Source organism: Geospiza fortis, unplaced genomic scaffold, assembly GCF_000277835.1.
Source record: "Geospiza fortis unplaced genomic scaffold, GeoFor_1.0 scaffold55, whole genome shotgun sequence".
NCBI lineage: Eukaryota > Metazoa > Chordata > Aves > Passeriformes > Thraupidae > Geospiza > Geospiza fortis.
The window spans coordinates 11,336,436-11,348,889 of record NW_005054308.1 but is presented as its reverse complement, the minus strand read 5'-3'; the positions used below and the strand labels follow the sequence as shown (position 1 = coordinate 11,348,889).

The following is a 12,454-nucleotide window of genomic DNA, read 5'->3' as shown; positions in this document are numbered from 1 at the left end:
CCCGCGCGGGGGCAGCGTGCACAGCCCCAGCTGCGGCTGGCTGATCCTGCTCACGTAGCCGGGGCTGGGCGATGCCGAGGATAAAGTCCTCTGGCTGCCGCTCAGGAAGCTGCCGCTGTCCTCCAGGGAGTCCCTGCGGGCTCCGTGCTCCAGGGAGCAGCGGTTCCACGTTCGGTAGCTGTAGGGCCACCAGCCCAGCTGCTTGCGCCGGTGGCACCGGCACCTCAGGATCTGGATGAAAGCCCTCTTGAACTCCTTGCTGGAGCAGGGGTAGATGATGGGATTCAAGCAGCTGTTGAAGTAGCCAAGCCAAAAAATCACCTTGAAGATCGTTTCAGGGGGCTTCAGAGCCGAAAACAGGGATCCTGTCCAGGGGAAACAAGCAGAGAATATCTGAGATAAGGGGTTGGTCTGCCTTTAGGAAGGGAATGTGTTCATCAGATCATTGTTACAATCTGTGCTTTAAAACTCTTTTATGCATGTTGCTTTCAGTGTTGGTCTTCTGGTACTAAAATGTTATTTTTAAAGCTGATAAGGAAATGTTTCCCATCTGAAAGCTAAAGGAGCACATCACTGATAAAGGGTAAAAAATAAGAGGCGGTCCTTGTGTTTATAGGCCCACACCTGCTGCAGGAACATCTGATCCCAGGGACAGATCAAACCTCCCTCACCCAGGCTGCTGCACGAGGCATGCAAGCAATAAGTCAGTGCCTTCTTCAAAGAGCTTTCAAAGGTCATTTTTAAAGAAAAGTGTTCCCAGGCCCCTCGAAAAGAGCATTTCCAGACACCCTTAAAACTTCTAATACATCCTCTGGCAGCTCCTGAATGCCCCTCCATTTATCCAGATAACTGTGAGAGTACAAACCTCCCGAAACCTGAAGTTAATTGGGGAACTTCCCACATCTCAGACATTCATAAAAATGGTGTAACCCAAACCAAGAGGTCATTCTGTGAACACTTCCCCTTCCCTTCACAACCAAACAATTTCCCTGTCGAGGCTGCCCAAATGAAAAGCTCACACTGGGGAATCCACTTCCTGTACTTTCAGTGGTGATTGATCAGCTAAATTTAGCAAATGGGGCTGGAGAAAAGAATGGATGAGGTTTTCATGGCAAACAGAGCTGGATCTGTTATCCCTCTGGGAAAAAAGCTCTGTGTCTGCCCCAAGTGACCAAGGAGTGGGGATCCAGGAGAGAATTCCTCTGTCAGGAGCTGGAGTTGGGTTTGCAGAGCCTTTCAAATGGAAGCTGACAGCCCAGCCTGGCTGGGAAGGAACCTTTCCCTCTGGAGTGGTTTCGGATTAGCTGGGCTGTGAAAGCAGCTGAGTCAGTGGTGGCTGTCAGGAGGGGAGGGATGTGATTCTGGGCACTGTTCCCATCTCACAGCAATGCAGAGGTCGTGCCTGGGGCCTCAAAACTATGCAAGAGCACTTCCTCTGCTCCTGGGTAACAGCTCTGGGGTGCCAGCACAGCCAGCACAGCGTGTGTGGGGCCAGGGCTGGGCTGCACGCCCTGCACAGAGGGTCCTGTGCAGCCAGAATCCCAGATTTTATCCTGGCAGAGTTTGGGAATGGTGCCAGGGCTGGCTCTGCCCTGGAGCTGAGGAACTCAGGGTTAAATGGAGAGTTTAAAGGGATTTCCTCAGGACTCTGCACTTCAGGGTTTTACAGGACTCCTGCAGGGTGAGCCCCTGTCCCTCAGGGCCGAGCTGCTGGCAGTGTTCTGTAGGATTTGGCCAGAACCTTTTCTGTGCAGCTGCTGCAGATCCTGCAGGTCCTGCAGGTGCTGCCTCCATCCTGATGGATGCTGCAGGAATTACAGAGCACAGCGTGTCAAACAGCAGAGAAACCATGAAATGCATTTGAAAACTTTCCAGCATGCACCAAATCACTGCAGCTCCCAAAACTGTCTCCTGGGTGTCTCAGGTGAAGGATCCAGTGACAATTCCTGGGATTCCATGGAATGAGTTATTACATTCTTCTAAAGCGTTACGAAAAGCTGATACAAGTTTATAACTGCAGCCAAGATGAGGAGGATGCTGCTGAATCTTCCCCATGCTCAGCTGCAAAACCTTTGCAGGGTTTATTTTGTAAGTGATAATTGCTGATATTTCCCCTCAGTTTAGGAAAAAGAGAAGCTCTGTGGCTTTCCAAAACAACTACAAAATACAATAATGTACAAGGAACTTTTTGGAGCTCACACTGATAAATTTCTTAAATTGTTTTCTGGAATTCCTTTAAAATAGAAATTATTTTTAGCTCTTAAAGTCCAGCAAACCTTATGAAGTGGCCACAAGTCTCTGTTTTTTCTCGGGTGTAAATTGGAATCCACAGAGGTGGATTGAAAGGTCTGCCTTTCTCTGATACTGTAACAGCTGAAAATCTGTAAGACATTCTTCTACCAAATTTGAATATTTTTAGTCAGATTAAACGTTGACAGAGAAAATGCTATAAATAAAATAAATAAATAAATAAACAAATAACTGAATAAGGAATTTTACAGGCCAGATGAAATGAGGGAAAGTCTAGAGATGAAAACTGGGAACCAATGCAGATAAATGAGCCGTGCCTCTTTCATCTATATCACACAAACACTTATTCCTGAATTTCTCAGTTTCAAAACCTTTCTATTACTGTAGCTAAATGCTGGTTGTAAATTTTGTTTATTTATTTTAATTAACTACAATACCTTTTATTTAGCTGCATTAACCTGTCAGGAGCAAACAAGTGTGGGCTGTTTTGACGCCTTGATAAAATGCTAAAGCAAAGCCTGCTGGACACACCTGAACACCAGACTGATATTTCCTGCTCTAATCTCCAATCACTTCCCCACTGCAGCCTGATAAGGAGATTAAATATTGCCCTGTGCTGATGTAAATTGCTCTTTAAAATGCCTGGAAAATTTGCACGTGGTTGTCTCCTCAGTGATTTATTCCCTGTGGGGTGGCCAGAGGGATTTCCCTGCTCCAAGTGATTGCTCTCCTGGTGTTTAACAGCCTCACTCCAAGGAATGTGCATTTTCTGCTCACTTTTATTTCTTGGCACTAACCTTGTGATTCATTAATCACAGCACCACAATCTCCCTCCCACTGCACCACTGACACCAACAAGATTTTGCAAAGCACGAGTGGAGAACAGGAAACATTTCAGAAAATCAGCTGGATCTGTTTGGAGGGATCAGTTTTTTGCCCACAGTCCCCAGGCTTGATGGAGCTGTTGAGCTTGGAGATACACTGAGCCAGTATCATAAAAAGGAATTAAGAAGTATTTTATTTAGAAAGAACTAATTTCATTTAGGCTCTGACTGGCTCTTTATAATGAATGTTTTATTACAGAGAAAGTCAGTCAAGTCTCCTCAATGAAATTAGGGAACGCTGTGGGAAACAATTTGCCATATTAATTCTGCTCACATTTCTGCAGAATATGGAGGCAGAGCACCGCTGAGACGTTGAAATTCAGAGTCCACTGGAGTCAGGGAAGTCCTTGAAACCCTCTGAAAAGGCTCATAAGACTTTAGGGGACCTAGGAAAAGTCCTTAAAATATCAGGGTGGGCAGCAGCAAAATTTTCTGGAATGGCTTAATTGTTGCACCCTTAATTAAGGAAAACTCTTCACTGAAGGAGGTTTTAATTAAACATTCATTTTTAATGCATTGTGGGTTTGATATTAATTAAGTATAATAAATTACTCATAGAATGATCAGTTCTGCTCAGAATTTGCTACTTAGATTAGATAATAACTGGGGAGGAGTACTGTGGATTCCCTGGATTTAAGGACAAGTCACTAGGGATGAATTTGGGGCTGTCAGGTCCTGTTTCCTGTGCCTTACAAAGGAATTGCATTTCAAAATCTTCTAAATCCAGTTTTGCTGAGATGAAAACACACCTAGGGGGGAGTGTGTGGAGCTCCTTTCCAGTTTCCTGGAACAAATACAACATCTGGATTTATTGCAATGCAATAGTGCAACAGAGTCATGTAAGGGCTTTGCTGTGTGCCACTGGATACTCCAGCTGGGAAACTGGAGATCCTGCATGCCTTTGTCATTGTCTGAAGATTAAAGAGCCACAAGACATGAAACTCCTTCTCTCTACTGATAACAGGTTGAAAATGAAGTGTTTCCAAACCTCCTTGTTTGCACACCATAAAGTAGAAAGGGAGAATTGATGATTAGGGATTGGGTAAAGGTACCCTTGGAAGGGAATCCAAGGGCCAATCTTCTTTCAGAGATTCCATTTTTGTGCAGATTGGAGCCATTCTGACTGGAGTTAAATCTGAGCTTTTCAAGAGAAATTTCCAAGGTTTTAAAAACTGCTTTGGTGAGGGAAAGCATTGCAAAACACCAAATGGTGACAGCTGAGTCCTGAGACAGCGAACACAGGAAACTTCCTCAACATCAACCCCCATCTCCATCTGTCCCCCAGGAGTCAGCTTGTGCAGCAATGAGCCTTGCTGTGCACGGAATCTGCTTTATGGTGGAGCTTTCCCTGGGAAAAGTGATTGATCAGATCTGAGCTGTGACCAGCACGAGACTTTCCAGGCTGGGAACCTCCGTGTTCCCCCGTGGTTCCTGCAGGAGCCACAGCTCCTGGAAGCTGCTGATGGCTGAGTTACCTCCCCTGTGTGCACAGGCAGCACAGTCCTCCCTGCAGGAGCAATAATCTGCCCTGAGAGAGCTGTTGTGAGTTTAGAATGTGCTGAAAGGATGTGGCTGCCTTTTGTTTAAGCTTCCTGCAGCCCTTCACACCACGGGCTCAGCCAAGCCAGCGTGCCAAGGTTTTAGAGCTAATTGGATTTCTAAAGCTCCTGATTTCTTCTCTTCCAGCATCCAGTGTTTGTTTACATTCCCCTGGACTTATTTAATATAGGAAAAAAAAAACCCAAACAGTAGATGTTTACAAACAGTAGATGATGAAGTGGAGAGGATGGTAATAAAACTAAGGATTGGTCAAGCTGGGTGGCTGCCGGAGAAGAGGACTAGGATAACAGGGAAAACAGCTGGAAAACAGTGAAAAATTATCTTGGGAAACACAGAGAGCTTATCTGCTTATCCAAAATAAGCAGAATCAAATTCAATAAGGAAAATGAAAGGGAAACTGGATGAATTATAAGTAACAATGGGTAGCATACAAATCTGATGGGGCTCAAAGTCTGGCAGCTGTCATTCTCAGAGTAGTGATGCCTCATGAATATCCTAGAATCATGGAATGATTTGGTTTAAAGGGACCTTAAAGGTCCCCCTTAAAGGGGGACACCTTCCACCATCCCAGGTTGCTGAGAGCTCCAAAGTGTCCGGGTTGTGAGGAATTTATGTCCTAGGACTGACAACCTGTGGCAGATGCCTCATAGCAAATCACTGCAGTGAGGACAGCATGAACTTCATTCACAATGACTCAAATTTGAGAGCTTTTGAAAGGCTCTGAAAATAGAAACTTATCTGGAGTGGCCAAAATAAAACCAGGGCTTCAAGGAGTACAGATAGGCATGAGATGTTTTCCTGAACCCCAGAGCTGCTCCACCTCCCTGCATTACAAGCAGTTGCAAGGCACAGCGGCTACATTTGATTTCTGAAGGGACAGTGCCTTGGATTTAAACACAGAATTACTGCCCTGGGCACCCCTTCTCAGCCCAGCCCAGCTTTGTGGCTTACACCACTGAGAGAACTCACCTGTGTTTAAACTGTGCTGCCCTCAGACAAATAGGAAAAACCAAGATCAGTTTTGGTCAGAATCTTGTTCAGTCTCTAAAGCTGGCAGTGCACAGGGACACAAACACAGCATTATTGTTGTTATTAGTGAGTCCAGAAGAGTTACAGACTCCAGCAGCTCCTGGCTGGACAGCTCAGGAGCCAAGATTATCCTTGTTTTGCAAGGGATTAGCTGATTGAGGGAGTCTCAAAAAGCTAATCTGAGTCTGCTGACATTTCATGTATTGCACTTAAATATCTGCAATGACTGAACATGCTCTGGTGTTCTCTCTCCCCCTTGGTTCTGCCTGACAGCTGAGCCAATCTGTCCTGGCCATGGCTGGCAGGAAGTAGCTCCAGCAAGGAGCTGAGCACTGTTACAGAGGTGCTGGATGAATCTCCAGCACAGGTTTTGTCTCTGGTCCCTCAGAGATGGGTGGTTCTTGCTTTCCAGTTCCTGGGGCTCACCTGGAAGCCCAACAAAACAGCTCCAAACCTTGCAGTGAGTCATGCAGGATTGTTTTAGTAAAGATGTGGAAAACCTCCTGGCTCTTTGGTCCCGGCAGTATCCCACCTGAAGCACCTGGGACCCTGAGCTCTGGCCTCAGGTGCTTCAGGACCACCTGGATTTGTGTCCCTTTCCTCAGTGCTGCTCCTCCAGCCTGAGCAGCTCCTCAAGAGTTTGCAAACCCTTCACATCCAACTGCCTTGCTAAAAGCAACATTTCCTCTGAGACTCCCTTCCCTCCTGCCTTGATTTCCTCTCACTGCATCCATCCTGACATTTTTTTCCTTGGATCTCTCTGCCCTCCTGGCCCAGGAGCTGCTGCCATCCCTGGGGCTGAAGTCAGCCCTGGGTGATTTCTCTGTGGTTTTTTCTGCATTGCTCTGCATATTTGTTTCTGTGACACTGACCACTGTAGGATTTCCCTTTGTTCCTCTGACAAACAAACCCAAAGCCTACAGAGGAATTACCCAGGAATTTGTGCAGTTTCCCCCCCTTTGATAACAACTTTGTCCTAAACCCCAGACGTCTGTGAGTGACTGGTAACTGATCCCCTTCACAAAGCCAAGGCTTAAACCAAGGCTTAAGGGAGGCTGTTTCGGTAGGAAAAGAAATCATCCCAAAGTAATCTGCTGCTCCCCACGTGCCAAAACACTCTGTGCTGCTCAGTGAATGCCCTCAGATGTTTGATTGTCCAATTCCTGAACTTTGCACCAGGACTGACCTGCCAGATTGCCACATCTCATGAATTTATCTGAATTCTCTAACTATTAACTCGAGGTCATCGATTGGAGGAGAGCTGGACTGCTCAGGGAGGGTCAGAGGAGGCAAATGGGGTGAGGATAAGCCAGGCCTAAAGCCCTGCAGAGACAGAGCCCAGTGGCACTGCCAGCACCAGGCCTAAAGCCTGGAAGGGTTTCCCATGGAAACCAAGGGGCCTAATTTGCTATTTCAGAGGTTGGCCTGACATAACATAAATCTACATTCTGTACTTAAACAGCATTTTATTTCAGGAATAATTTCGTGTTGGCTGACCTTCAATGTGCAGAACATTTTATGTTCTTTTTTATTACTTACAGAGAGATTCCAAGAGCCTGATCCACAGTGACAGTCCCACCAGGTGTATCTTCATCCTGGGGCTCTTGGGACCTCTCCTGTGTCAGTTCAGTTCCAAGAGTTTTATTTTTCTTTGCAGGATCTGCGGGAGCAGGCTCTCAACTGGGCAGTGGATCCTGCTCTGATCTCCACTGGGATGATGCAGCAGGCTGGGGAAGTGCCCTGGTTAAGGGCCTGGTGAGTTTTCCCTCTGGGAATGTCTGGGAGAAGACTGGGAAGTCTGCTCTGATATCTCAATTTACAGGAGTGACACTAAACCTCTCCTTATGCAATCCATCATTTTGGATTCATGTTTTAAACAAAGGCATTGACATAAAATTGGTCCCTCCATTGTTTAAAGGAGGGAGTTTTAATGAGTGTTACCTTAGTTCTGCAGGGCTCTAGCCTTTAAATAAAAAGAATCTCTTTTACTCATCATTTATCAGCAATGAATATTTAATGTAGTCCTGCTGCCTGAGGAAGAATTTGTATGAAAGGGATGAAAAGAAACATTTATTTTAAAAAAACAAGATATTTACTCCTCGAAGCTGAGTCACTGAATTTATGGCCCAAGAAGTTGTCTCAAAGACACAAATGTCTTTAGTTTATTTTTTATGGTGAATCACAAACAATTTTGAGTGGCAGGGTGACTGCACAGGCAGGGGGCTTTTATAAATGTGCAGCCAGGATGTTCTGCAGCTCCACTGGTGTCTGCAAAGAATATCCAATACAGGAATAACCCAAATTTCTCACACAGCTCTCTCTGACCCCAGTTCTGCATCCCCAGGTGCTGAAGGCAGCACAGCTCAGTGCCCCAGACCTGACTGGGGGTAACTCAGTGCTGAGAATTTAATGCTGACCAGTGCCTGTGCTGTCAAGGCTGCAATTCCAATCCACACTGGATTCAGAGATTTCCTTGGGATTTTTGCTTGAAAAATGCTTTGGAAGCATTGATATAATTTCTTTTCATTTTCCCAAGCAATCTGCCTGCTTTCAGCACCACAGCTGCTCCCAGGCACAGCTGCCACCTGATGGAGTAACTCTGGGCTGGAATATCAAATGGGGAGCTGTGGAATAAATTGAAATGCCAGACTGGAAGAAGAATAATTTTGCCTGGGAAACTCAAGAAATTGCTAACAATACCAAGGAAACTCTGCTAGATCTAAGTAGATTTGTTCAGACCTGGGGCTGTAGTGCTGCAGAAATAACATTTACCAGCTTGGCAGATGTTTTGTGCTTGGATCCACAGAAATCCAGAGCTGCTTTGCCAACATCCTCCTGCAGAGTTATGGAGTTACTGGGGGGAACAGGGAGCAGAGAAACAGAAACAGAAACAGCAAGGATGCAGATGTGAGGCTGTGATTTGGGTCACTGGGGCAAACAGGAGCTGTGAGAAGGAGAAGCTGAGGGAGAAGCCTGTCCTGGCAGGAAGGGGAACTGTCTCAGCTGGACAGCCCAGGGACCAGTGGGGAGCTTGGAAAACATCAGCACCTTTTGGATTCCACAGTTGGCCTGTCCCAGGAATTGATTCCATACCACTGGGTGCTCTCTAAAGGGTTTTTAATAGCACTTCACTGAATTTTGTGCCTTCAGGACACAAAGCAAGAGATTCCTGCTATGAAGAGTGCAGCTCACTCAGGAATTCCTTCCCCTCTGCTGCAGTTGAGAGCAGCTGCACTGTGCATATCAGGAAACTGACTTTTCCCACCTGTCCTAGTGAGCAATGCTTGAATCATGCCTGACATCCTCAACTGGCTCTGCACTGATACATAGAGATAAAAATACAGGGGTTGGACACTGCTGCATCATAAATTTAAAAAGAAAAACCAGGGACAAGAGATAAACCCAGTCTATTCCTAGGCAGCAAAACCAAGGGAAAAACACCCTTGGTGTGTGGAAATGCATTTGGATCCTGTGTGGGGTGCTGTGCACCCCCTCTGCTCCCCTTTCCCTGACAGAGGGTTCCTGACAGAAATGGGATTCCAGCAGTTTTACGGCACTGCCAAGGGTTCACTCCTGCAGCTCTTCCTGCCCTTGGCTCTGGGGTGCCAATGGCCCTTCACTGGGGGTGTTGGGGTCACAGCCCTGGGCTGGGCTGGGCTCCCCAGCACTGGTTTGCACCAATTTTGGGTTTCTCCCCCAGCTCTGGCTTTGTCCCCAATTTTGGGTTTGTCCCCCAGCACTGGGTTTGTTCCCCAGCTCTGGCTTTGTCCCCCAGCTCTGACTTTGTCCCCCAGCCCCTGTGCCAGCCCTGGTGCTGTGCTGGAGGCTCCAGCCTGTCCCCCACTGCTGCCTTGGCACAGTTTACACAGGAGATAAAATCGTGTCCTGGCAAGCAATCAATTCTCCCTCAGGTGGTTTAACAGCCTCTCACTAAACCTCCCATGGAGCCCAGGAGATTTGAAGTAACTCCTCAAAGGGAAAGCTGACAGTTGAGTTATTGAGTGTCAATAGCTGGGAGCTGCTTGATGGCTCCCTTTGCTCCTGCCCTGTGTCTGTGTTTTTGCTGGGCTGGGTGAAGGTGTCAGTCCTGGCTCCTGCCACCCACCCACACGAGCTGCTGTGTCCTCGGCTGCTTTTTTTCCTTCAGTAATTCAAAATCAAGGAGGGCATCTGCTTTATCAGGAGATCATGACCTACTGCTACTAATCTCATACTGCTACATATGGTGAAATACATTTCTATCCACAGCTGGGTATTTTTGCTTGTTTAATGTTATAAACTTCCTCTAAGAGCCAGCACAAGGACTTAAACTTCAGTAGCCAAAGAGAACTTCACTCGCGGTTTTCCTTCTGGAAATTTTTCACATCCTTAACATGACCTTTATGCAAGTTTTGAGTCATAAAGATTTTAAAATTCAGTATAATAAGCTAGAAATGACAAGGTTGCCCTGCAGTAGTTGAAGCAGTAAAGATTCTTAATGATACACAGAGATTATAGTTTTATAATACTCCACCAGGACCAGGCTGCTGAACTCTGTTTAGTTTTCTACAACAATCTCTATAAATATTCGCTTACTACTCAATCAGAAATGTTTTGGTTGGGTAACTAAGTAAACACAAATGCAGAACATTAATAAAGGCTTTTTCTCCCCTTTCTCTATCCACCTCTTTCCATAATTAGGCTGCCAGATTGTCTCAGAGAAATGAATTTTGGACAGATATTTCTGAGAGCTCAGTAATTGAATATTTTGAGATACTCCCCTTCAGACGTTGTGCTAATATTAAAAACAATACAAGAACATTTCACAGCTTTGGGCACGCTGAGCAATGTGTTAAGGCTATGCCAATGCTTGAAGAGTATTTTAAAGCTGAAAGTGAACAAAGTGGCTGCCAAAAGCTCCCATGGCAGTGTCCAAAATGAGAACTGGTGACACCAACGAGCACCTTCCTTGGGATCTGTGGGCTCTCCTTTGCTTTTGGGATTTGATCAGTAATGTTTGAACTCATAACTAGAACTTTTTGGCTTCCCAAAACTCAGGGGAGTTTTGCCGCTCACAATTAACTGAGTTCATTTCCAGTGGGGGCACCTTAAAATGCCAAAATCCAACTGTGTTATATCCCAAGCCTGGGGCAAACCTGACCTGAACCCCCAACATTGCAGGGCTGCAGCTCTTTGGTCTCATCTAGGATTTGGAGTAAAGCATTCTGGTGATGTTTCTGACACCTAATTCAATTCAACAAAGGGGGATTTAAGATATGAACCCTTGAGAGATTGTCCCCTGGGGTGACACGGGCCCTGAGGACTGCGGGTGAGCAGCTTTGTGCACATTTCCCAAAGTTCCAGCCTGACTCTTTGCACATCGGGAGTTCCCTTCCTTTCATTCCCTTCCTTTCATCTGCTCACTGCAGCTCTCCCAACAGAATCTCTTTCTCATCCATCTGATTCCTTTCCAAGATATTTCTGTGGGATCCAGCCAACCCACCCCAACCCCTGCCCTCGCATCCCCAGCTCACCCAGTGGCAGGACAATGAAGAAGGGGAGCCAGCACAGGATAAACATGCCAACCACGATTCCCAACGTCTTGGCTGCCTTCTTTTCTCTGGAGAACTTTAAAAGTTTGAAAGCTAAGGAGTTCCTGGGGTTGTGACTCTTGGACTTGGTGTTGTTCAAGGCGTCCTCATGAACGTGCTTGTAGTGAATCCGTAAGGTCAGCTCCTTGGAGTTGGACATCTCCTTCATCACACCAGCTTCCAGGTTCCTCGTAGTCCTCTTGGCCACGATGTAGACCCGGCAGTACATGACGAGGATGACGATTAGAGGGATGTAAAAGGAGCCCAGGGAGGAGAAGAGGGCATAGAAGGGCTCCTCGGTGATCCGGCACTCCCTGTCGTCCTGCGGGGCCGGCTCCTTCCAGCCCAGCAGGGGCCCGATGGAAATCACCATGGACAGGACCCAGACAGCCAGGAGAGCTAAAATCGCCCTTCTCCTGGTGACCAGCGTGGGGTACTGCAGGGAGTACCGGACCCCGATGTATCTGTCGATGGAAATGGCACACAGGCTCAGAATAGAGGCTGTGCAGCACAGCACATCCACTGCCGCCCAGATGTCACAGAATATCCTCCCCAAAACCCAGTAGCCAAGCACTTCCAGCGTGGCAGAGAACGGCAGGACAGTGAAACTCAACAGCAGGTCTGCTATGGCCAGGTTAATGATGAAATAGTTCGTAGGGATTCTTAAATGTCTGTTGCAAGCCACGGAGAGAATTACCAGGATATTACCTATGATAGCAAAGAGAATAAAGGCACCGAGGATCAGCCCCACAATGATCGCCCTGCTGGTGGCCAGGGCAGGTGAATCCAGGTTGCTTCCTGTCTCGTTGGAGTTGTTTGCAGAAAAATTGCCATAATTTAGTGCAGAGCCTTTGAAATATCCCGGTATTGATGAATTGGATGTATCGCCAAGATAGGTATTCATCTTAAAATTCATCCTCCATAGCAAGCTGGGGTCGCGTCCCTCGGCGAGTCAGCTCAAAGTCATCTCTGGACCCGCGAAGTGGCTGCAGAGCCACGGGCAGTGCGAGCAGGGCAATTCATGGTCCTGGGGAGCTGCAGCCCTCCCCGGGCACCCGGGGCAGCGCAGGCACCGCTCGGGGCTCTCCGGGCAGCGCAGGCACCGCTCGGGGCTCTCCGGGCAGCCGGGGCAGCGGAGCCTCCGCACGGGGCTGCTCCGCG

The 12,454-nt window shown here is 47.1% G+C and overlaps 1 protein-coding gene across 1 annotated transcript in view; it reads right to left on the bottom strand.

Moving 5' to 3' along the window:
- ADRA1B (adrenoceptor alpha 1B) overlaps positions 1-12,218 on the bottom strand; it is a 12,346-nt gene extending 128 nt beyond the window's left edge. The window contains 3 exon segments of the mRNA XM_031055288.1: positions 1-9; positions 12-365; positions 11,237-12,218. The exon segment at positions 1-9 is cut by the window's left edge and continues 128 nt beyond it. Of these exon segments, the coding sequence (XP_030911148.1) occupies positions 1-9; positions 12-365; positions 11,237-12,209 (1,336 nt within the window). The 5' untranslated portion in view covers positions 12,210-12,218.
- Positions 12,219-12,454: the final 236 nt, after the last annotated feature.